At 42.6% G+C, this 26,985-nt stretch overlaps 1 protein-coding gene across 2 annotated transcripts in view; it reads right to left on the minus strand.

Moving 5' to 3' along the window:
* The window catches only part of SHANK2 (SH3 and multiple ankyrin repeat domains 2), a 638,838-nt gene that overhangs the window by 327,535 nt on the left and 284,318 nt on the right, over positions 1–26,985 (minus strand). For both annotated transcript variants that reach the window (XM_054026918.1, XM_054026919.1), the window contains exon 15: positions 12,055–12,168. In XM_054026918.1, coding sequence (XP_053882893.1) covers positions 12,055–12,168 — 114 coding nt within the window. The remainder of the gene's footprint in view (positions 1–12,054; positions 12,169–26,985) is intronic.

Below are 26,985 nucleotides of genomic sequence, written 5' to 3' on the forward strand. Positions count from 1 at the left end.
ATGCTAAAATAAGGAAAAGAAAGTTAAGACTTGGGGCTTGTCTACACTTACTGGGGGACCAACGAGTGGTGATCAATGCATCAGTTGATTTAGAGGATCTTGACTAGACCCGCTATATCGACTAGAGATCGCTTTCCTGTCGACTCCAATACTCCACCGGATCAAGAAGAGTATGGGGAGTCGATGGGAGAGTGTAGTGTGGGCCCTGCGGGAAGTGGATCTAAGCTATGTCAATTTGACTTACACTATTCACGTAGGCCAGATATATATCGGTATAACTATGTTGCTCAGGGGTGTGAAAAATCCATACCCCTGCGTGATGATGTTATACCAACCCAACCCCCCACATAGAAAGTGCTATGTTGATGGGAGAGCTTCTCCTGCCAACATAGCTTCTGCCTCTCAGGGAGGTGGATTGACTACCACACAACAGGAGAAGCTCTCCCATTGGCAGAGTAGTGTCTTCACTAAAGCTTTAGTAAGACTTTTGATATGGTCTCATGTGACCTTGTCATTTGTAAACTAGGGAAATATAACCTAGATGAACCCACTATCAGGTGGGTGCACAACTGGTTGGAAAACCATACTCAGTAATTATCAATAGTTCAGTCAGGGTGGGAGGGCATATCAAGTGGGTCCTGCAGGGATCTGTTTTGGGTCCATTTCTATTCAATATCTTCATAAATGATTTGGATAATGGGATAGAGAATACACTTAAAAGTTTGCAGATGATACCAAGATGGGAGGGATTGAAAGCACTTTGCAGGACAGTATGAGAATTCAAAATGTCTTCACAAACTGGAGAAATGGTGTGAAATAAATAGGATGAAATTCACTAAGGACAAATGCAAAGTACTTCACTTAGGAAGGAATAAGCAATTGCACAAATACAAAACGGGGAATGACCATCTAGGAAGGAGTACTACAGAAAAGGATCCCATTCAATCCTACAGTTCTATGATTCTACAGTTAGAACATATTCTTCTGTAATTTATTTGTTTTACAAATTAGCACAAGTTAGACCAATGGAGACATTAGCAACACAATCAATTATTATATGGAAAATCTGTTGAGTGGGATTATTGCTTTATTGATTTAGTTAAATGTTTATATAATGCTTTGAAGATATAATGGTAAAATATTATTCCTAGATTGTTCACACAGTGCATAACAGTGATGGTGCTCTTAAACTCTGATTTAGCCTGAAGCATATTGTAACAGGCCAGAAATTGAAGCCTTAACTCCTCACAGGTCTAGCTCACCCTGTGATCACCCTCTCTGCCTCATATCTTCTTGGCTGTTCTAAGCAGCAGTTCAGAAGGCAGTTTTATATACACACACACACACACACACATGATGTATGATTAAAATATGACCATATCTATCATTGTTGCTACCACTGTTACTTCATATAAAATTTGTTGCAATTATGTATATCATGTAAGGTATCAATGGAAAAGTTACAATCAAATATGATTATCCTGGTTGTATGCCTGTATCATCTTTGTATCTAAAGTTATGAATATTGACTGTGTACTAGTATTTCAAATGTTTGTACTCCTGAGGTAACACACACAAGGTAATTTTCATCCACTCCGGCCAGCACATTGTAAATGGACTATTCAAGTTGATGGCCCACTAAAGGACACACAGCTTTCAAAACAGACCACTGAAGAAGCCTGTCCTTGCCCGATGGGCCTTCCTCTGGATGTTTTAGCCAGAATGAGTAATGGCTGCTCCTATGATTCATCAAAGCATGCAAGGGCATGTGACTTGATCTGAACTCCATCTTGTGTCTTTAATTTTCCACAAACTAAGACTGATAGCATCCCTCCCCATGGGATAAGATATAAAAAACCCTGGAAGTATCTCCATTTTGCCTCTTTCCTTCTCTGATCTCTGGACTATGGACATCTACTAAAAAGAGCATTCCACCCAATGGTCTGAGGCAGGGGTGAAAGTAACTCCGGACACTTAATGGAAGGGGCGGGGCATCAGGCAGAAGGGGTGGGGCTGGGGGTCAGTATCCCCCTGCCAGCCCTTCCAGGCCGCCTGGCCTATGCCGCCCGGGGCTCCAGTACCAATTTAAAGGGCCGGGGGCTCCGGATGCCACTGCTGAGGCAGCAGTGTCTGGAGCCCTGGGCTTTAAATCGCCTTTTAAATCACCAGCCCTGGGGCAGCTGCTCCCTTTGCCTCCCACCCCGCCCCATCAGCGGCCGAGGGGGGGCAAAAAGGGAAGGGACGTTAAAGTGCTGCAGGGTCCTTTGCGGCAGCGCTTTAACGTGGCTGCCTTTCCGCTCCCCCCGGTCAGTGGTCCTGCTGGTAGGGCTGCTGACTGGGGGGAGAGGGGGTGCAGCAATGTTAAAGCACTGCCGTGGGAAAGGACTGTCCTGAAAGTGCTGCTGTGGCAGCACTTTAACTTCCCTGCCCTTTTGCCTCCCCTATTGGCAGCCCTGCCGGTACGGACCCTATGAGCAGGGTTGCCGACGGGGGAGGCAAAAGGGGCAGGGTCATTAAAGGGCTGCTGTGGGCTGGGTATGGGCCAGTGCAGGTTCTTACCGGTATGCCATACCAGCTCACTCTCACCCTGGCCTGAGGACAGTCTAATCTTTTGGAAGTTATCAAAGACTTTACAAGCCAGCAGTTTTAACCCTCTCCTCTTTCTTTTCTTTTATAAATAAACCTTTAGATATAAAGGATTGGCAACAGTGTGCTTATTGGGTAAGATCTGAGCTATATATTGACATGGCTACCTAGTTGGTCTCTTAAGATTAGAAGAACCTTTTGTTTGATGAAATTGGTTTTAAATAACTACTCATCATTAAGGCTAGTGTCTGGGTGGTGAAACAAAGGCTGGGATACCTAAGGAGATTGCATTTCTAACTTCTTGTTAACCAGCATGGTGAGACAGAAGTTTAATTTTGTTACTGGATTGGTAAATTGCATGGAAGAATAACCAGGAGTTTGGGGTGGGTCTGGCCCATTTGTCCTGAATCTGGTATTCTCAGCTGTGACCCACTGAGACATGACATTACATCACCCTCTCTGCCTCATACCTCTTTGGTTGTTCTAAGCAGCAGCTCAGAAAGCAGTTTTACATACTTTATATTTATGCTTGGTACCTGCATTTTAGCTGCCATGACCAAATGATCCCCCACTTTAAAGATTACTTTCCCAAATTAGATAAAATGGGAAGATTAAGGGAAAATGCCAAAGCCCAGCCTTATTAGGAGCATGAAAATAGCACAACTGCACTTGGATTTTCTGAGACACTGAAGAGTTTGTACTCTTCTATACAGAAGCTAGGTGGATGGTGAGATAAGGGGCAGAAAGAATCATGGAAGGGAAGACACATGCTTACGTGACTGACTCACCACTGCAAAAATCCCAGCTCTATTTGAAAAGTATAATGTCCAAAGAGTAGCCTATTCTTTGATCTTATTTTTATATTTCTCCTTAGTTCACATTTATTTTTAGTTTATTTCAGTTCTTTAGGGAATTGTACTACCCTTTTTCAGCTGATTAGAGACATTCATAAGTGGCTCTTAGCAACCATGAAAATCAGAGTGAAAAGGTTGAGGTGCATCTCAGCTGAGAAATAGGGACAGCCCAACAATTAGACGAATAAAAATGTACGTCTGCCAAGTTAAAAGATATAATTGACATTTAAATTCAGATGTATGCTTAGAAACAAAATTCTCTGGCCTACATTTTGCTTCTCAGAAGCCACAGGCTTAGATTCATTTGGGTTATTTTTCATGTTTCCTTCTAAATAAGATTTAATCCTCATATAGTCTCGTGATGGTCAGGAGAATTGGATGGATTAGGAGATTATTCAGGGAAAACTGAATCTTCATACTTCTAGGTTACACCTATGAACTTAACTCAGGTCATTAGTGAAAGAAAACCACTATATTTTGAGGCATGTTAAGTGAACTGTGGAAAACAGGTTGGTAGTCTCAGTTCATTTTGCAGTGGACAGGTTTTCACCTCACAAATATTACCATCATAACAGACACTTTTGTTAAGTCTCACTAGAAAGACCAGTGACTGAATAAATGTGGATACCTCTCCCACCTGTACAGACTCATTCAATCAGAGATGATTACATTGGCAGGGTTGAGTGGGAAGCATACACTGTTCAATGTATTATCTGGTAGGTAAGTAAACTGAAGCTTTGCATTACCTATACTGTCAACCCAGTTCATGAGCCATGAATTCACTAGAAGCCCTTTCCTAAACTGCTGTTTATTATCATAGAGAACTGCTTTGTCGAGCTAGACGAAGATGCAAAAACTTACTGTTGTAGGTTCATTCATTAAACTCCCATTATTTGAGGCAAAGCTGGAATTGATACTGCAGTCTCAGCTACAAAGGGTTGTCAGAACTGCTTGAACATTAGTGCACTGAACTGCTAAATCAGCTGCTTTTTTGTTGACGGGCTTGCCAACGCACCTCCAATCTAGTCCCTTTACCCACATCACTGCTCCCAATCTACCCAGATATGAAAGATTTGTTTTTTCCATGTTCTAATGTAGAACAGCTCTAAGTTAACACCAATAGTTTATGTAAATGTGGTTTAAATCATATTCCTAAGCTTTTTTTCAAGTCACAAGACTGGTGTACAGTATCTTTGCATGAGATTACTGTGTATAGTGCTTTGACATCCACATATAATATTGCAAGTGCACATTTTGCTTCTGGTACTATTTAATATCCTTTTGTAGAACAGACCTTTATATACAGATAAAATTGTTTTCAGGACTTTCATAGAAAAAAACCACCACTATTTAATAAACTACCAAGGGTCATATAAAACAGAGTAATTTATATACTAAAGGGTCATATACTTTATTGCTTCTGTTGGCCAGGTTCATTGCTCCAACTGTTCTACCCTCCCATCCCCCTGTATTTCAGTGATTCCCTTCAAACCCCAATCCCTTCCTTCATGACAGGGGCTCTTGGTGCCCCCCCCCTCTCCTCCTATCCCCATACCAGGACCTCAGTGTGCCACCTTCCTCCCATGCCAGGGGCTCTGATTCCCACCCTGGGTCCTCGCCCAATTCCTCCTCCCCTGGTGTTGTGTACCACCCCTCATTCCAGAAGCACTGTGCCCCCCCAGTTTCTCCTTTTCCCCTCATTTTTATTTCTTTTCTTTCCCTCTAGGCCTATTTGGTTCTCATGTACATGATGGATGCACAAAGGGGATCCATCTAGTAAACTAAAAGGACCTCCTCCACCCCCCCACACCCCCATTCAGAGGGGAAGGACCCGGGGGGGGGGAGGGGAGAGAGAGAAACAGGGATTAACTGATTCCAGGGACAACAAATGAAAAAATAGGGATGGGAGTGAGGGTCATAGATTTACACTCAGGGTACTAGAGGGGGACACTAAACAGACCCACTGGGGACAGCACCCACTCCTAGAAAGAGCCCAGAGAGCTAGTGGATGGCACCCACAGGAACTCAGCCTGGACACATGAATGGACAAGTGCACAAAATTGAGCCCCCCAGTCCAAGTTGCATGACATCTCCCCTCCCCACACCTAACCCCTTCCTCCTTGATTGATACATGGCCAATCTGGCCAATACCAGGAGAAAGTTGATGAGGAGATCCCGTGACTTCATGTGGCCATGGATATGGAGTATACAAGATAAATCTTTAGCATGTCAACATTTTATATTGTATTGGGATTAAGAGCTGAGCTGTGGGGTGTTTTTATGATGGAAGATATTAAGGGCTCACATCAATCATTTCTTTGATCTGTAGACAATTACAGAGATGGTTGAAGCTCCTGCTGTGTCTGCTAACCAGAGACAAGGGGCTCTGTCTCTCCCCATTTCCAGTTTATACCTGAATTAATTGGGTTCTACCCACTGATGCCTAGAACATTCTCTGAATATTTGGAATTGATCAAATGTGCCATCACTAGTTATGCAACCAAAGAAATGCAATCAAGTTGAGTGTCTACTCGATCAACAATTGCTACAGGAATAGAAGGATCTTAGTTTTATTGGACCAATGTTCATGTTTCCTTCATTGAGAAATGAACTCCCAACTGACCTTATTCAAAAAAAGTGGTTCTGGGCACAAGACTGCTTACTAGAAACTCCTCATTTCTAATCCCAGATCCAACATTGCCTCCCCTACGTCCTTCAGCAAGCCACTTAAGCCAAATTTTAAAAAGCATCCACTAGTGTGGGTGCCAAACATGACACACCCACAATGAAATCTGATTCTTCAGAGGTGCTCAGCAATTGCAGCTTTAACTGAAATCAGTGCAAGGCTATTACAGCCTGTGTATAAAGCCTTAGGTCCAGAAGTCATGAGGTGAAGGACAAATCTGAATTTTTATTTTAAAAACATTTTCCAGGTCTCATAATAGTGAAGAAAACTTTAAAAATCATGACTCAAGTGTAACCAATGCAGTGACATCTGCTTAAGTGTGCAGATAGTTTGAACCTGATAACTCTATGAGGGGTGAACTGCCTCATGCATCTCAATGGGGCATAAATTTCAAGATCCACTGTTCTGGGGACCCTCACCAAAACCATGGGCCATAGCGCAGGGAGGGAGCAACTGGGAAGAGCCATGTCATGGTGTGCATAGAGCCTCAGCTTGTGTTAATCTGGGCTATAGTCATTGAGGACAGTTCGTGCATTAGGGCAGACCTCCAGCTGTGGCACATGGGGGCGGGGGAGAGAAAAACAGTCACAGGCAGCGCTGGTGGTTTCACAATGCCTAGTCCACTCCTATGGAAGGGTCTCAATAGTGATATGGATGCCCAAGGTGTGAAGATGTTGTCTGTAGGAGGGAGATTTTATATCAGCATTGCAAGGACGATCTGCTCATACCATTTTATTGAGAATGTAACGTTTAATTGCAGTTTGTTTTTCCACAAATAAGCTCTCTTTCGCTCATTTGTGGCATGCCAGTGACAAGCTATTATTAAACATTATTATCTAAACTTAATGGAGAAGGCAGGTTACTTGAAGAAATGTTCTGAGATCCCATTTATAGAAAATGCTATGAAAAAAAATCAGTTACTGTGCTGTTGGATGAATAAAAAGTGCTGAATTCTGCAGTGCAATTTGGGACACTGAGAATTTTTTTTTCCTCTAAAGAACTGGCATGAAATCTCTGCTACTTTGCACCGTCTATGGTGTGAGTTCTCACAACTTGTGCAGGTTTGTGACACTTCTTAGCTAATGTCCTTTAAACAGTCCCAGAAACTAGAATTTAATCTGTAATCCTTTCACCATACTTATTAACTTTTTTCCTATCTGATTTTTGCATTTTTTTTACTCTATGGGAGTACGGACTGACTTCTGCCTGTAAGGCAGTCAGCTTACATTGCATTTGTTTCATGTACAGAAAGGAAATGACTTAATTTATCATATGCAGTTATCAACTGCTTTCAATCCCTATCATACTTCAGTAATGATAGTGTTCTAATACATCACATTTTTCTGATGCATCACTGGTAAACCCACATGTCCTTACTGATTCAGTAGTAAGAATAATTTCAATATATAAAAAGCAACAGAGGGGCCTGTGGCACCTTTGAGACTAACAGAAGTATTGGGAGCATAAGCTTTCGTGGGTAAGAACCTCACTTCTTCCCTTGCATCTGAAGAAGTGAGGTTCTTACCCACGAAAGCTTATGCTCCCAATACTTCTGTTAGTCTCAAAGGTGCTACAGGACCCTCTGTTGCTTTTTACAGATTCAGACTAACACAGCTACCCCTCTGATACTTCAATATATAGTATTTCACACAATGAAGTATTTGTTCATTCAGACTCCAAGAGGGTGAGTGTTTTCAAAATTACCTACAAAACCCACATGTGAGTGCACAACTTCACAGGCAATTATAGAAAATTGGTCCAAAATGTTTATCAAATTATTTTTCCATTCCCAAAGAGAACAGTGTATATTTAAAGATTATTTAGTGCCAAAAATACTGCATACAATTCTGGTCATTCATGTTCAAGAAACATGAATTCAAACTGGAACAGGTGCAAAGAAGGTCTACTGGAATGATCAGGGGAACGGAGAGCCTAAAAGAACTTGGATTGTTTAGCTTTGCAAAACAAAGGCTGATGGGATATGGTTGCGCTCTATAAACACATCAGGAGGTAAATATCAGGGAGGGAGAAGAGCTAGTTAAGTTAAAGGACAATGTTGGCACAAGAGTAAATGGGTATAAACAGGTTATGAACAAATTTAGGTTGGAAATCAGAAGAAGGTTTTTAATCATCAGAGAGTGAGGTTCTGAAACACCCTCCCAACAGGAATAATGGAGGCAAATAGCCTAGATAATTTTAAGATGGCACTTAATAAATTTATGAACAGGATTAATATAACTGTGATAGCAGGATATTGGACTCAATGACCCAGGATGTTCCTTCCAGTCTTATGTCATGTCATCAGTGCAGTAGGATACACAAAGACAACGTTTCTGCCCTGAAAGAACTTACAGTCAAAAACAGAGAGAAAACAGGATGAACCAGGAAGTATAAAGATGGGGACAGCATAGGCACTAGTACTGCAACTGCATATTCACAGATGGACTCCTGAAACTGCATGGAGACCCACTGACTTCACCAGGTTCTGCAAGAGTATAGAGGTCCACCCACATGGATCCAGTTGCAAGACTAGAACCTTAGGGCTAGATCCACAAAGGGGACTTAAATGAGCAACATTTCAACACTGAATCTAGGTGCTCTTCTGCCTAATAGAATCCACAGCCCCAAGTTAGACTCCTTGGCTCGCTATACAATGGATGGGGAGAGTTAGGCACCTAACAATGGGATTCACAAAAGCCAGCAGGCTGAGAAGGGAGCCACCTAAACTAGCCAGCAGAAAATGCCAAGGAGGGGTAACAGGGCCATGGGCAGCCAGACCTAGTAGTTGGAGTGAGACTCTACAGTCGTGGGACAGGAGTTAAGAGTCTTCTGGGTCAGGATATCAGGAGCAGTAGACAAACTGGAGATCAAAATCACAAGTCAGATGCCTGGAAATCAGGGTGGGGGCACAGCCAGAGCAGAGTGGAGCCCAGTTGTTTGAACAGCTTCCTGTTCCTGATGCTGGCTTAAGAAGGTCCAAGTGGGCTAATCACCCACTCTGGAACTCCACCAATTGGACCTCAGGGATGGACCCTCACACTGGGTCCTAGGTCAGCAGTTGCCAGCGGGCTGCCAGATGGAGGATTAGAATGTGGCCTCTCACATAAATCCTGTGGGCTTGGGTTTGAGACCTGTGGATCATTACAAGGGGTTGTCTCTCAAAGGGAGTTAGGCACTCTAAATCTGAGCTGGAGAGAGGCACCTATGTTTGCTCAGGATTCACAGCTATGAATCCTCTCTTGGAGTTAGGTGCCTAAATCAGGTCAATCCTTTCTCAAGAGAAGTGGTGGTGATGGTACTACCACTGTCCTTATGTCCTATAGCTAAGGATAAGATTTTGTCATGGAAGTCACAGATTCTGTGACTTTCAGAGACCTCTGTGGCAGCTTCAGCCTTGGGGTGGCAGGACCGGAGATATCAGCCTGCAGGGGCCCCACGCCACTGGACACCACCCGCCCTGAGTCCCCGCAGCTCCCAGGCTGTGGCAGCCACGGGTGCTGGAGCCCTCCCATCCTCCACAATGGGGACTAGGGTCTCATTCTCCCACCCCCCCCAACCCTACCCATGTGTCTTGGGCTTCGGTTCTCTCCTCACCATCAGTCCCCCCCCTTAGTAAAAGTCAGACAGGTTGTGGGCTTCTGTGAAATTCTGTTTATTGCCCACAACCTGTCGGTTATTTTTACTAAAAAAAAAAAAAAAATAACCAATACAAAATCTTAACCTTACCTATAGCTCAATGGCTAGAGTAGTCCCAGATGTGAGAGACCCAGGTTCAAATCCCCACTCTGCCTGATTTGGAGCAAGGATTAGAACCCAGATTACTTATCTCCCCAGTGACAGCAATAGGGTATTCTGGTATCAATTTTTCCTGTTCAATCTGTTGCATTTTGTATAAAATATTTAAATATTAATTGGAGCGGGAACTATAACCTGCAAGCCACTGTGCTTTGAGGTCATTCCCATTCACACTCACTCTCCGGCCCAATGAATATTAAAGTATTCACACTGAAGCCTTTGGAGGAGGGTGGGCTTCAGAGCCCATTTCAAAGTGCTGTCTACACCAGTGGTTCCCAAACTTTGTTCTACTGCTTGTGCAGGGAAAGCCCCTGGCGGGCCAGGCCGTTTTGTGTCCCTGCCGCGTGCAGTACATCCCTCAGCCTGCACCACTTCCAGCGGTTCCCATTGGCCTGGAGCAGCAAACTGCGGCCTCTGGAAGCTGCGATTGGCCGAACCTGCGGACATGGCAGGTACACAAACCAGCCCGGCCCGCCAGGTGCTTTCCCTGCACAAGTGGCGGAACAAGTTTGGGAACCACTAGTCTACACAGCTATTTTTAGAGTGCTAGTGCAAGCCTGCTTGCCCAACTCTATCACCCAGGCTGGGAGCCAGCCTGTCGAAGGCTGTGTAAACGTACCCTAACTCCTATCCCTGAATCCTCATCCCACCCCTTCCTTTACATAGTAAAATAATCAAATCCTACAAGACCTCCAGTTTTTCAGCTTTCGTTAATTCTTCAACAGTCTGGATCAGTGTTTCCTTCTCAAGCCTATCCTGTCTACACAAAGGTCATACTTGAACACAAATTATGCATGGGCAGACTATAATCACCTGTGAAATACTGATTTTTTTGTATGAATGCCAGTACAAAATTTATATTGTAATGTCTTTACATCCGCAAGATCTGTTAATTCACAGATCAATGATCTAACACCTTAATAGCTCATTTAGACCATTCCATTGTATCCAGTCCATACTTATTAGATCACTAATATACTCTGGAAGTTGTTATAGTTCACAGTGAGCTTTCAATCTGAATATATGAGCATGTCCATATTCCCTTAAAAATAGGGAAAGTAGCTATGATGCATTACTCTTTAAATAAATATTGTAGCCAATTTATTTTTGATTCATGAATGCTGTAATACCTGGAACCATAAACTGTGGTTAAATAAAATTGTCTTTGCTTTATTTATGGCACAACCACATAGTAATGGAGAACTCAGTTCTCCGTACCACAGTTAATAGCAGTATAGCAACACTTTTAAGTGGCCTTTGTACTACGTACATGGAGTATCCCTTAGAAGCCACAAAAGCTGCAGCTGAACACAGTAACAGAAGGATTAAGGTTCTGATCCTTCATTGAGATTACCACGGGCACAGGTCTGCCCATGCAAAGCTCATTGAGGAATCTGCACCTAAATTTGTTCATTGTTTCTTGCCAAACATCATTGCATAGAATAATACCAGTTTTAATTTTCAAAAACATTAACCAGCATTTGAAACCTGCAAACTATTTTTTTTAAATTACTGTATTATTTAAAAAAAAAAAATACAGCACTCACTCCCCCCTTTCTAATTAAAAAAAAAAAAAGGGTTCCAGTCAAATCCTAAACCCATCCCTAGGGTTTTTTTAGTTCTATCACTAACTCTTTGCAAACTAGTGTTTATGAAGATGATCTTTAGATCTCAAAAAGTTATTAAAGTTTCAAAGTAGTGAAAAGGTTTATTATAATAAAATGGCAATTTAACACATTTTGTCACTATCCCAATTTGGGACGCCAACAGTCAAATTTCCTTCAAGCGCTTAATCAACCAGTGAGAGACTTTTCATACACTATTAGAATATAAAACTACAACATAGTGCTCCCTTAAAAAATGTCTATAATCATTCCCTACCTGAGAGTGATACCAGTACTTTACAGGAGATTGCTTTCTGAAAAAGATTGGCTTGGACAAAGACCAGGAAAGTTTGATCAATAAACGCATCTTCACTGATCTTTATTAAGTGCTCAGTCTTATTTAATTCTTCAATTTCCAGTGTTGCACAATAAGGCCATGTAATATATTCTAATTTAGGCCACCTCAGTGCTCAACTAGACACGTTTCATTTGTTACTGTGCAAATTATTGCTGAATTATATTCGCTTACCTGGTCTGCTTTCGTTTGGTTTACACTGCACTTCCTCAACACAGTCTGCGGGAAACCATCCAACAAGTCCTCGGGTGCTGCCTTCCCAGAATCCACCTTCACCAATGCTTAAAACTAAATACAAAAGAGAAAGACAAATGGAATGTTAGCTTTTTCACTGCTTTTCCTCTGGAATAAACTTAAATTCTAAGATTATTTAGACAATGGCACACCAATGAAAATGAACACAGCACAAGCAGCCAAATTCTGCTTCACAAAACACCTGCACAGAATCCCCTGCATAGGTGATTCTCAGGTATTACTACTGGGGATGGGAATAGGGAGTTCACTGTTGAGACAGAGCTCAAGGTGCACATATGACTCCCAAGGCCACACCATAATCCTTTAAATATACTATTGTATTTCTGCAATACTGATGTTATAAAATCATAAATCTCAGCAACAGAAAAGAATGAGAACTGAAGATGCTGAACTAATAACAGGCTCAGATTCTTGGTAAACTGGGTCTCAAAATTTATTTTTTGAATTACTCATAAATGTTATCCTTCCTAAGGAAAAAGGAGAGAGTATTTACATTATACAGTAATGAGTTCTTTAAGATGTATAGTCCCTATGGGTGCACCATGTTAGGATGGTCTCTTGGAGATTTTTGACAGCAGTGTCCACAGGTCCACACCTGTGCCCTACACATCCTTGTGCTCCAGTACGGAGGTATATAGGGAAGGGCAAACTTGCTGCTACTTCAGTTCCTTCTGAACCTTAAAGTCCAGAGTCAAAGATCCCAAAGCAAAGGGGAGAGTGGGCAGTGGAGCACCCTTAGGGCCAACACACCTCAAAGAATGCTAGTTACTGTACAAGCATGCGTCTGACGAAGCGGGTATTCACCCATGAAAGCTTATGCTCCAATATGTCTGTTAGTCTATGAGGTGCCACGGGACCCTATCGCTTTTTACTGATCCAGACTAACATGGCTACCCTTCTGATACTGTACAAGGAAAGTAAACTCTCCTTCTTTGAGTTATTGGTGCTCCACGTTAGGAGATTTCCGAGCAGTACCTCAAATATAGACGAGGGTGTTGAGGTGATTAATTCAGTGCAGCCTTGCCAATGTCCAAGATAGGTACATTCTTGGATAAAACTCTAGAGTTAGACTGAGCCCTGGTGAAGTGGCCATTTGTACTAAGTGGGTGACACCACCAGAAGTCTCATAACATGTCAGGATGCATCCTGACACCCATTTTGATACACTTTTGGAGGACCCTGGATGCCTTTTCATTCTTTCCGTAAAAGAATTAAAGTCTGGGAGAAGCCCAGAGGGCTTAATGCTATCAAGGTAGAAGAGACTGGCTTCCTCTCCTGAGAAGTTTTGGGTAAAAAACTGGCAGTTGAATGTCCTGACTGATTTGGAAATCTGATAAGGCCTTAGGCAGGAAGTGAGAATGGGGCTGTAAAGTCACCTTATCACAATAGAACACCATGTATGGCGGATCAGCCATTAGCACTCCTAGTTCTCCTACCCATGTGGCCGAAGTGATGGTTATGAGGAATGAAGTCTTGAAGCACAAATGAAGAAAGTAACAGGTCCCCAAAAGATTCCTCAAGGCATTGAGGATGAAGCTGAGGTCCCCAAGTGGAGTAGGTTCTTTGACATGTGGAAAGAGGTTGAACAGAATGAATCTTGCAGCAGTAGGGTGAGCGACAACTCACCCTCAGTCAGACAGTGGAACACTGTAATGGCAGCTAAGTGAACCTTAACTGAGGTCAGTGATAGAGCCATGATTTTTAAATTTAGCACGTAATTGAAAATGTGTGTGAGGAGAGACCCAAGAGGAGATTATGAATCATTGGACAAATCAGCTTCAGAAACTATTCCACTTCTCTAGGTGAGTTTTCCTTGTGGCAGGTTTTCAGCTTTCCATCAGCATTATTTGGACCTCTAGACACCAATCTCCTTCTATGTCAGAGTGTCGTCAAGGAGCCAGCCCTTTAGGTGGAGACACAAGATGTTGGGGTGAGTCTTGGTGCTGGATTCCTGGGTCAGGAGGTCTGCTGTCAGAGGAAGGCAAAGAGCCCATCGCAGGAACTGTGTTGGCCAGACCTAGGTGGCCATGATAGTGTTCTAAGGATGGACACCCATCTCTCGTTTCAGCTTGTTCAGGAACTTAAGGAGCAATGGTATTAGGGAGTAAGCATACAGCCAGATACAAGGCCAAGAGGAGCATCTCCCAGTGACTTGGAAGCATGCCCTCCCCTCAAGCAGAAATGCCGGCAATTCCTGTTGAACAGTATCACAAAAAGAGCTCTCTCTTTGAGGAGCCCCTGGTGAGACAAATTTCCTGAAATACTGTGTTCTGTGTTCTTCACGGAAAATCCTGCTCAGGGAGTCAGCTACAGTGTTCTGTAACCACAATAGGTGAAACTGAGATTTCTAGGATGTGAGATATGCACCAATTCCATAGTTTTATGGACTCTGTGCATAAGGACTGAGATCTTGCTCCCCTTGGTGTTTTATATAATATACTGCAGCCCTGTTTGACTAGGTGACCTCTGATGCTGGGTAGGAAATGACAGCATGAGTACCCAAGTACTTGGAGATCCAGAATGCTGATATAGAGGAATAACAGTGCTGAGGGTCCATTTGCCTTGACCTGAAAATTCTTGGAAAGGGGTTTGTGCTGATATTGGTGGGGGGTGGGGGGAGGGCAAGGAGAAGAAGAGATGCGAACACAGAACTCCCACACAGGCCTTTTGAGGATCCTTCCTCCAGTCGAGGGACTTAAGAACTCTCCAAGGTATTGCCACTGGTTTGAACAGCTTGTGCTTGGTCAGGATGTAGATAGATCTGCGTCATGCTTGGAGACATCGAGAGCATAGACCTGCAAGGGGTGTTATGAATGTACAGGCTGCCATGTGGCCCAGGAGTTGAAGTCATATCCTTGCTGTGATTTGAAGGCTCTGTTGTAGTGTGCAAATGAAGGTGGACATCATGAAAACCAGTCCATAGGCAAGTACTCTCTGGCAAGTGTGGTGTCCAGAGTGGATCCAACAGATTCTATTCATTGTATAGGTGTGAAAGCAGATTGCTCCATGCTGAGTTGGAGGCCCAGAGTGTGGAACAGGGATAGAGCCTTGTTGGTTGTTAGCTATACCTTGAGAAAGGAGCAAGATCCAGTTGCTGAGACAAGGGAAGACAATTATTCCCATCTGATGAAGATGGACTGGAATGGTCAATAGGACTTTTGTCAAGATCCTCAGGACAGTTGAAAAGGCAAAGGTCAGGACATGGTACTGATAGTGGTCTTTGCCAATGATGAATCATGGGATGTATCTGTGGAAAGGCTGAATAGCTATATGAAAGTATGCATCCTGGAGATCAAGGGCAATGAATCAGTCCCCTAGATCTCAAAATGGAATCATCACTGCCAAGGTTATCATCCTGAACCACTGACTGAGGACAAAGATATTTAAAATCCTGAGATCCAGAGTCAGTCTCCATCCTCCTGGTCTCTTGGGAACCATAAAGTAGAACTCTTTTCCAGTGAAGTACAGGAGAGAATGCAACTCCTGCTGTAAGAGACCCTTGTGAAAAGGGTCCCAGAAGAGGATGTGGAAGGGGAGTAAGAGGGATGGATGGAGCTGAACTGGATGGAATTGAAAACTACATCTAGGTTTCATCTGTCAGAGGTGATGAGCTCCCAGGAAGGAGAAAATGGGAGAGGCAGACTCCATAATGTTGAAGAAGAATGGGTTGGTGCAGCAAAGGATCCAGATTGGTGCAACCCTCAACCAATGCATCAAAAATGGTCACTTAGAAGAAGTGAGAGAGAGTGGAGGGATCACTCCGTGACAACACTGAAGAGCTTAACCTTTCAAACGGAAGATCCTCCATTGTTTTCTGTACTTCTCTAGGCAGGCCAGAGGATTGCAGCCATGACACAACACAAAACAGCACATGACTACAGCAGTTGCAACAGAACTCAAAGCTGTGTCCTCTGCTTCAAGTGAACCCTGAAAGAAAGTTTAAGTGATCATCTGGCCTTCTGTGATGAGAGCTTGAAATGTCTCCCTCTAGTCTTGAGACAAATGATCAATAAAATGAGAGTATTTCAAGTAATTTGTGAAGTCATATTTTGCCATCAAAGCTTGATAGTTAATAACTGGGAATTGTAGAGTGGCTGAAGAATAACTCTTATAACTGAGAAGGTCCAGGCACCTAAGCTCCTTGTTGGAGAGGCCTGATCTAGACCAATACTGTCCATTTCTTTTGTTGACAGAATTAATGACCAAAGAGTTTAGGTTAGTCCATTCGGAAGTGGGTGGGATGGTCATTGGTGTTTGCCACACTGTGTCGGCTAGTGACAATAAGGCGTCATTGATAGATAATACAATCGTGACTTGAGAAGTGATCTGGAGGATGCCCAGCAAGGAGTGTGGAGGTTCTTGCATTTTCTCCAATGGAATCTGTAAGGCCTCTGCAATTCTAAATGGCCTTGAAGTCATCTGTGCAGGATGGCAATGGGCACATACTTGCCTCATCTAGTGAGGAGGAGGATTTATTGGATGGTAGTGACTCCTCTACGCCTAGCTCTTGCTCTTATGGAAGTTCTTCCTGAGGAAGAGGGTCATGAACCATCAGTGGCTATTGGTCTTGAAGGGTCCTCTGTGTAACTGTTTTCCACAGGGGACCCAAGGATTCCAGAAAGCCCATTGTGATGGGGCATAACCAAAAGGGGTCAGTCCCCAGGGTGCTCCTGCCAGGGCTGATGCATTAGATGTCTACTGCGGGGGGGGGGGGTCTCATTCTCAGGATGTACATCAAGGGAGGGAGGCTGGAATAGGAAGGTAATGGAATCCTGGACGGATGCAGAGGAAACATCCTTTCCTATGTCTAGTGAAGGAGCTACAGACGGTAGTACCAGAGGCCAAGGAGAGAGTGGTAACCACTTTGGTATTGGAGTCTGAGTCTTCATGAGATGGTGTGGTAGCTCCAGAGATTAGGCTGGCTCCAGAGCAAATGTTGGTACCTACAGGAAAACTCAGCAGAGGGAATTCATATTTTTCCAGGATATGAAGATCTGCATGGGAGAGGAACCTGAATGATGCTGGTGACTTTGGGTACTGTTCCATGGGAGCAAACATGTTGAGCAATACTGGGGTTGGTAGTGATGAGCAATCTGTGCACTCCTTGCCGTGACTCTATGAGGACAGTACAGAGGATGATTCAAGTCCTTGTTTTTCAATGGGTCCATGCATTTTGAAGACTCCAATTCCAGTACCAACATTGGTGCCACCCAGGGTTCCTTGCTGGTAGACTTCTTCAAACTGGAAGTCTTTCTGGGTGGTACCAAAGTATCAGTACCACAGGAGGCAGGACTCAGCAATACCCACACTGAGATATGAGTCCTCCTTGTTCCCTGGCTTTAAGGGTGACCGTTCCGCTCTTCTGGGCTCCCTTCTAGGAAATAGGGCCTCTTCGTATCAGAGGATTTCAAAAACTCCAAAGGCTCTCCATATGTTCTTTGCTTTCCAGAGCCAAGGCTGGCACAGTCACCAGAGCATTCTGAGCTGTTGATGCCAATGTTTGGTTGGGATCTCAGACCCTGCCAGTCTCAGGAAACACTCCATAAGTAGCAGTTTCAATCTGTTCTCCCTCAGGTTTCTGGATCTGCTTTTCGAAGCCAGATCAGACCTTGTAGTTAGAGGGGATGCGAGACTCTCCAAAGCAGAGAAGGCAGGTGAATGCCTGTCACTGAAGGGGAAGGACATGTGGCAGGTCTGGCTGGGTGCGAAACCCAGGATCTTTGGCATAACCCAGGAAAGTCCACAGACAGGGACCAAAGTAGGCCCTGACTGAAAATAAAGTGGGGGACACCCCCAAAAGGACAAACTGTGTGCTAAAACTAAACAAAGCATACTACAACAACAAAAATACAAACGAGATAAGCTAGGGGATGAATGAGCTATATAGTGGACATGGACACTCCAGTTCAAGCTGTAGGCAGCTGAGAGGGAACTGGAGTGGCTGTAAGTCTGCCTCTCCCTATATAGTCTGGTACTAGAACAGGAAGTGTAGGGCACAGGCACAGACGCACAGACACTAATGACAAAAATCTCCAATTGAGAGTGCATTGGTATATGCACATACCTTATACAGCACACCCATGGGGACAATAATTTGAAGAGCACAATACTTTATTTAATGTTTAACTCCAGAGACTTGGAATCTGGGTCAAGTAATATGAATTTCATGGTGTGAGCATATAATGAATACTCGCATATCCCAAAGCTAATATACACAATGGGGGTACCTTTTGAAACACATTGCTGATTTTCACAGTGGAAGAAAATGACAATGGGGAGTGAATGACCTTCTTCTAACAGGAGGAAAAGATTTACTTTGCCTAGGTGATCATCTTGAAATTGCTCTTCTCTTAGCAAGGATTGTGACAGAGGACTGCAGAACAACAGTGTTAATACAGTACTATTATCAAACATTTAGAGTAAATGAATTACCTCTCTATAATAAGAAGTCTCCGATATTCCAAAGAAAAAATACAAGGTTGTGTAGACATTTTAAACAAAAATACCAAAACCAGTGCCAAATACTCAAAATAGACAATTAATTTGATCACACACACACCTCCTTGTGAGAAACAATGAAGCTTTAAAACTACAGAGCTTGATTCTGATTGCAACTGCATTTTGCACAACTGCAGCTCTACTGAGTTCAAAGGAGTTGAATTTCAACTTGATTTACACTGATGTAAATGACATGAATAATCAAGCCCATGCATGGCAGGAAATGTAGTACTTTCTTTAATACTAACAGGAAATCTAGTTGTCACACATGAGAAGGCCTGTATAAAATTATACACGGTATTAATGTTTACCTAGATTTAAGGCAGTAATGCAATAGTAGCTATTTCTGATAATGCCTATTAATGTCTATTAAAATAAAAATATTTGACAGGAAAATGTTCCTCATCTGACAATTCTAGTTCTTTTAAAGTTTATATGTATAGACCTTACAGAATGCACATTTCAAATGTCATACTAAAAAGTAACAAGTACAAACTTAAGCCCACAATCCAGCAACTGGACCCCCAAGCACAGACCCCCTGAATCTATATATAGCCCTAAAGCGAAAAATTAAGCATCTGTCATATATATACACACACGTGAGTAGTCCTACATGTACTTAAGTATTTGCAGGATCTGGGTTTAGGGCCCTCATCCGACTGAGCACCCTCAGTTCCCACTGAAGACAATGAATATGTATGAACTTTCGCTCAGGCTGTATACAATATACAATTAGATATTGGACTGAATTTCAATGCATTTTTTTAACCTTCCTAAAAGCCATAGATATTTTGTGTGCATAAACAATCCCAGGTCTGTGTTTAGAAGGGAGGGAAGATGACAAAACCAGACTTGTGTTTTAACAATATTAACAGAAGAAACTCAGTATAATTGTGTGGACCATTTATAAAGAAAAAACCTGAACAATTTATGCTGATATATCCCACTTGCTCTTGGAAATAGTTACAGCATGTGCATATATACACACATAAAAATCGGAGGACTCTCTTCCCAGCTGTATAAAATATATTTACAATTCCTATAATTAAAAAAAAATTCAATATTATGTGACTAGCTCAACAGACAAGAGGCAGAGATCTCCATCTGAGCTACTACGTGTCATCTAATAAAACACGGGGGGAAATTCTGCTCTTAGTTACATTGATGAAAATCCAGAACAACAGTAGAGAGGACTGAGGAAATCTCCATATGTACGTCAGTGTAACAAAGCAGAATCTGATTCATGGTCTTTAATCTTCATATAAAAAGAGGGTGTATGTCTTTATATGTGAAGGGACAGATGCAACTTTATTAATAAGAGATACAGATGTTATATTTATTTTATGATTGAGTACAAGTTACTATTGTAGATCAACCATTTCCCCCCCCCCCCCCCATCGCCCTCCAAAAAAAGAGTGGAAGCTAGCCTGGGACTCCAGTCAGATGGAAGAGATAATGAAATGTATGACAATGCAGGACTCTTGTTGCAAATTATTTTTTGTATAGATAGTTCTGAGCACTTAATCTCAAGCTGATTTCATTTTACTGACTGACAGGAAGGATAACATAGACTGCAAAGCAATTGAGAAAAACTTCCTCCTTCCCCTAGCTAGTATTTTATTAATGTAAGTCAGGACTGTGGCATTACACCCTCATTCTTCATGGAGATATTTTTATGATATGATTATGGCATAACTATGATGTATTTTATGCAAGATAAGGCATGTAAGATATCATTGGAAAGGTTATGACTTACTGAATATAATTATCCTATTTATATGCATGTGTCTTTTCTGTATCTGAAGTTAGGAATATGGTCTATGCATCTATTACAAATGTGTTTACACCTGGGGAACGCCCACTAGACAGAATGCAATCAGTCTAGATGGCTGGTTGGGAAGGGCCATTAGGGAAAACAATAGGTCTTTCAAGTTGCTAATCTCCCACCTTCCAGGGAAGCCTTCCTGGGGATGCTGCAAACAGTGTCTGAGTTATGGCTGCAGGGACATGTGACCAAGTCATCTGGTACTGGACTCCATGATACGAGTATTTTTCCACTGACCGGCAGTGGAAATCACGCTGGGAGACAAAGGATTCACACCACATGCAAAAACTATTTAAGGCAGGGGAGTGACATTATCATGGCTCATTCATCATTGACTCCCTACCCAAGAAAGAAGACTGCTGGAAACACCTGAAAACAAAAAGACTGGTCTAGGGGAGAAGGGCTGAGCCCAGGCAATGGGTTGTCTGGCCTGTGAAAGAAATATCTGGAGTTTTAAGCTGCAAGCAAATGCAGCGTGCCTTCAAGAATCTCTGCAATCTGCTTAAAACAACATTTAGGGTGATGAATTTGCTACTTATAACCCATTTATTTAATATATTAAACTTAGATTGCATGTTTGTTTTATTTGCTGGGTAATCTGCTTTGATCTGTTTGCTATCCCTTATAATCACTTAAAATCTATTGTTTGTAGTTAATAAACTTGTTTTGTTTGGTCTAAAACCAGTGTGCACAGAAATCATAACTTGGAGCAGAAAGTTGTGTATATCCCTCTCCACATTGAGGGAGGGGGCAAATATCATGAGCTTATGCTGTACAGTTCTCTGGGCAGCGCAAGATATTTACCCTCTGAGGGTGTGGGGCAGGAGAGGGGAGATGTACTGGGCAATTCCTTAGCTGAGCCTTCCCATGCAGAGCTGATCTCAGCATCTGTATGTATAGCTGCAGCTGCATGTGTCCCTACCTGTATGTGTACTGGTAAAGTGCAGTCTGAAGCCTGAGGAAGGGCTTGGCTGGCTTGCCTCAATAATACAGTGTAAAGGGAACCCAGGCTGGTGGATCAGGTGGGCTCAGTGGTACCCCAGTCCCAGATGGCACCCTGAAAGACAGGGGAACTCATCACAAGGACTATTACTTTGATGCTTTGAATTACACAGATCCTTCTGCTTCTACATAGAATTTATATTTTGGTTTGTTATAAGGCAGCTGGACATGTCACACCCAGAGGGAAAGTTTGACATGTTCATGCTAGTAGCAGCTGAAAATGGCTAGTCCATCCTCATCAAGGTGGAAAGAGGCATGTTTCTTTGAGTCCACAGGTGAATTCAAGGTAAAGAGTGATTATTAAATGTCACAAGTAGATTTCTAAGAATCCCACTTAGGATCAACATTAAATGAATGTTTGAAGTGTTATCAATTACTAAATGAGGGGAGTTTGGCAGAACTATACGTAGGATGCTTGTTTGAAAATATGGTGTCCGTGAGAAGGAGCTAGGGTGATAGGTAGCGTATTGGGTAGAATGTACTAGTCTTTACAATTCTGGGTATTTGGCTTTAAATCTGGTTAAGTATCACAAATAAAAATAGGTTGATTGGCTTCTTGGCCCTCCTACTACAGAAGCATCACACCACATGGTATGATTGGTTCCTGATCAGGAGATATCTGAGGCTTGAATAGTTGGGGGTGGTGGGATAGCAAACCCAACAGTGCTTTTCATTAAACTAGAAAAAGATTAAGTCTTCATTCTTCACTATGTTGAAACCTTTCCAAACTAGGCAGAAAACCATGTAAGGCCTTATAGATCTAGTCTCCCCAAAAGTACAAAACTCAAACTCTGCTCATCCAGCAAGCCTTGGGCTAAAACTTTTTCTTGGATAATCTGCCTTCCTGATGTATTACTTTTAATGGGTAATAATAAACACAGGGGTTAATTGGTTACATGGATGGAGTCCTAGTTTTTCTGTCTTGGAGATCGATGGAATTCTAATTCATTGGGTGTGGGGGGGGTGCGTAAAAACACACTTTTGATAGAATTTTTCAGAGTTACGTCTTCATTTAACTTGAGTTCCAGGTGACTAATAAGTCCCACAAGAATATTCACCTGGACATAGGCAGTAGGTATAATAGGCCATGGCAGGCTTAGCCTGCCCTGGCAGAGCTGCAGCCACCACATGCCAGTTGCAGGGTTTGCCCGGGAAGTTTTCTGCATATTATTATGCCCCATGCAGGTTCTGAGGCAGCTGAGGAGGCAGTATGTGCTACTCAGCTTCCTGGGTTCATCAGTAATCTCCCTCCAGGGAGAACCCAGGAAGCTGAGTAGCACATACTGCCTCCTCAGCCGCCCTGGAACCAGCATGGAGCATATAAAAAGCTCAGTTTCTTCCTAAGGAGACTAGCTTTTACCTTGCAGTGCCTTGGTGTTTCAGAAAGGAAGATGCGACTGGCCTGTGGCTCCTCCAGCTACAGGGGGGAGGGGGCGGGAGGAGGAGAGTGGTCTCAAGGCTCCTGCTGTGGGGGGCTTCGGAAGAAGGGATGGGGGGGTCTAGCAACCCCAAACGGGGGCTCCACCTGCCGCCCATGCACCTGGGATGAGGAAATAGCCTTGCCATCTCAGTCCCCAGAGCAGGAGAAACTCCTTTCCACCAGTCCCTAACTCTCACAACCAACTCCTTAAGTTATAATGGCAACATCCTACTCTCCTAAGCAGACCCAAAATTCAAAGCCTGAAAGAACAATGAGAATGTTCCATCTATTTTTGAATACAACTAAGTAAGTAGATGAGGCTATTAACAAGTGTTTTGGAGCATAACATTTCTCTTAATCTGAAGATGATCTTGAGTCATAGATCTTACCTAGTACATAATTAAGGTCAGCACAAGTTAGTTTGACTTTGTTCTAGTTTTTCAAGTACCTTTTTCTAATTTTGGATTGAATTTTGCTCCTGTCCAATCCTCTCCCTTTCCTACTTGTTACAGTCAGAAATCCTCCCCTGCTGCTGATGTTGAAGAGGATATGCCATGTAAGCAGATCCTTTTGTCTATATGAAGCAGCATCAAAAAGATGTTATGGTGTCATTAGAGAGCAGTGGGACAAGACTGAAGTGCCAGCAGGTGGGCAGGTAACAAGTATCTTCAGCCCTGCAAACATTCAGGGGAGTTGGGAAGGAGCGAACCCAGTCTCCTCAAAGATTGCTAGGTCCCGGAGTAGGAATGCTCCTGGATGGAGGTGAGGTGAGTGAATAATTGATCATTCAGTGGCCAAATCAAGGGGGGTGAGGGGGTGGAGGGGAGGTTCATTTAGAACAGAAACGGATTTTTTCCAGTTTCGTACAGGAAAAGAAAAAGTTTTTCTCCACTGAAAATTTTTTGCCCAACTCTAATCCTGCGGAAGTCTGCAAGTAGTTTCACTGTTAAATCAGCCTGCCTGAGTTCTCCTGAGCTCTTAGTACTGAATAGTAGTTTTTCCCTATCTGCCATTAGGAGGAGACCACTCTTAATGGCCCCACTTTATACTGGAGACTGGGGAGGGAGATCCACTTCTATGAATTATAGAAGAGTTGCATGGTGCCTGGCAAAACAGATTCCAACAACAGAATCAAGGGCCAGTGTAGAAAAGATGAGGCAGTTCAATGGAATTGGGGAGCTCACGAATTCTAATTGACCAGCTTTTATAATCTCTCCCCAGGATCACTCTCATGGTGCTACTGTTTGCTTTGAGCCTCCTCAAGAAAGTTAGTTGCCTATGACTGTGTCTAGAATACGTCTACAATCTATTGTAGTACAGTGATTTATATTTTTATCAAGTAGTAGTACTTCATAATCATTCATAACATGTCAAATTCACAAAAAGTTTTGTATCAACCAAAACTACATTTTTCCTGTGAATAAACTAGTCCTCTGAAAATTTCACCCCGCTCTAGTTTCAATATTCTGAGATATTAGTTAGCAAGGGTACAACTTTCTCTGCCATTTTCTAGTACAGATGACTTGTGAATGAATAAGTTGGCTTGTAACAAGTTACAATTATTCTTATTGGGGATTTCAGTTAAAGTAAATATACAATGATATACCACACAGTACAGTAGAGCCTCAGAATTATGAACACCTCAGGAATAGAGGTTGTTCGTAACTCTGAAACGTTCGTAACTCTGAACAAAACCATATGGTTGTTTTTTCAAAAGTTTATAACTGAACATTGAGTTAATACAGCTTTGAAACTTTACTATTACTATGCAGAAGAAAAATGCTGCTCTTTTTTTTTAAAGTAGTTTACATTTAACAGTACTGTACAGCATTTGCTTTTTATTTTGGGGGGGGGTAGGCGGGTCTCTGCTGCGGCCTGATTGTGTACTTCCAGTTCCAGATTAGGTGTGTGGTTGACTGATCAGTTCGTAACTTTGGCGTTTGTAACTCTGAGGTTCTACTATATTCTACTCTTAAAGTTTGCTTATCCAATAGTTTAACACTGATTACTGAATTTAATCATGCGGAGTAGGAAAATTACTGCTGAAAAACTTTTTTCCTGTAATTTTCTGTAGTTCTTCTTGTTAGTATTTTATTTGCTATTCTAACTTGTGCAAAAACCTAGGACCCCAACTTTCTTTTTATCTAGAGGTATTGTCTGTCAGTAATTTCTTCAAACCCAGTAGGGGGTTTAATAATCTTTTCCTTCTCAAGCTGAGTTATAAGATGGATTTCACTATAGATGAATATGTTTCTTACATGCTTGGGTTGCCCAGTCAGCTGAGGTCACACTGAACCAGAAGTAGTTAAGCACTGATCAGAATTTCTAGTGTTAAAAACTACTGATATTCTAGTTATCATATGGACCTGAATCACCACCACAGTACCAAAGACTCCAAGTGAGATCAAAACCCTATTATGCTAGGTGCTGTACAAACACACCTTGAGACAGTCCCTGTCCAGAAGAACTTGCAATCTATATCAGAGGAGACAAACAAAAACAACAAAACAAGTGCTGGAGCATATTTGAGCTATTTAAGGGCATTCCATACCTGAGGCCTGACTGCAAGGTGCTGAACACTGTTAGCTCCCATTGGTTTCAGTTGGGGTTTAGAGTGCTCAGTACCTTGCAGGATTAGAAAAGTATGTATGGCCCATACACTTTTGCTGATTTTTAAAGTGTAGCTGTATAGTAGCTCTTCAACTTTGGTTAGTAGGGAAGAGCAGGTGAAATATTCTTTTCTTTTAAAATGACACAAAAAGAAACCTCCACTGTTTGTAATTTGTCAACTTCCTCTTTTTTTTTTAATTTAGTCCAGATGATCCATCACCACCAATTTCAACAGCTGAGATGGAGCATGCCAGGACTCAATCCAATCAGGGAGCCTCTGAAATGCCTACTGTAAGAAGAATTTGCATGGTTGCTCCCATTAGTGATCTTCAATGAGCCACCACAGACTCTTTCCTCCAGGAAGAGATCCAGTGGCAATTCAGGCAGCAGCAATTAAGAAAGGGAGGATAAAATATACAACTGGGGTGGGGGCCATGCATCAGGCCAAAGTGGAACTGGTCTGGGAGCTGGGAATGGAAACCAGGTGGAGAAAGGGAAGAATCATAATAGCAGAAGTAATGACTGGGAACAGATGAGAATACAAAGGTGTCCAGACTCTTGTAACAGGCATTCGAAAGACTGAGTAGTTAGATCAGGGGTCGGCAACCTTTCAGAAGTGGTGTGCTGAATCTTCATTTATTCACTCTAATTTAAGGTTTCGCGTGCCAGTAATACATTTTAACGTTTTTAGAAGGTGTCTTTCTATAAGTCTATAATATATAATTAAACTATTGTTGTATGTAAAGTAAATACGTTTTTTTAAATGTTTAAGAAGCTTAATTTAAAAATTAAATTAAAATGCAGAGCCCCCCGGACCAGTGGCCAGGACCCGGGCAGTGTGAGGGCCACTGAAAATCAGCTCATGTGCCGCCTTCGGCACACGTGCCATAGGTTGCCCACCCCTGGGTTAGATAAACCCTATGTGAAACAGATCCATAAGTGAGCTAAGCAAGGTCACTGGCAAAGGACAAGTCACTCTCCACAGTTTCATAGCCTGTTTAAGATCATGTGCTTTCATAAAGAATTTTTGTTTACTGTATTTTTCAGTCACCAGAAATGCTCTGTCTCTCCATCATGCTGAGTGCTACCTGCCACTAGTATCTGTCACAATCTAAAAACAAAATATAATAGCATAGACTTGAGTCTGGTAGACCTGTGCAGGATACCCAGATGTTACTGCATTGCCTTATTTTCGTGATACAGAAAACTACAAGTTTTTCATCATCAAAAGACAAGGAGCTTTGGGAGACCTCCATCTCTTGCTGAGATTCATGGTACTTGTAGCAAGGCACAGACTCACCCCTGTGGCGCCGCCTGCTGGTTGTCTCGGGAATTACCTCTCCCAGTGTCCAGAGCTCCCTCTGCAGGCTGGTGATCCACCTTACCGTTGGCCCCTCGTGTCCCTCCCAGGACCCTGGTGCCCTTGTCTTGGCTGCTGCCCCCCTGCAGAACTCCACAGTCTCACTGGGTTTCCCTACCCCAGGGGAACTCCCAC

This window comes from Malaclemys terrapin, chromosome 4 (assembly GCF_027887155.1).
Source record: "Malaclemys terrapin pileata isolate rMalTer1 chromosome 4, rMalTer1.hap1, whole genome shotgun sequence".
Lineage (NCBI taxonomy): Eukaryota > Metazoa > Chordata > Testudines > Emydidae > Malaclemys > Malaclemys terrapin.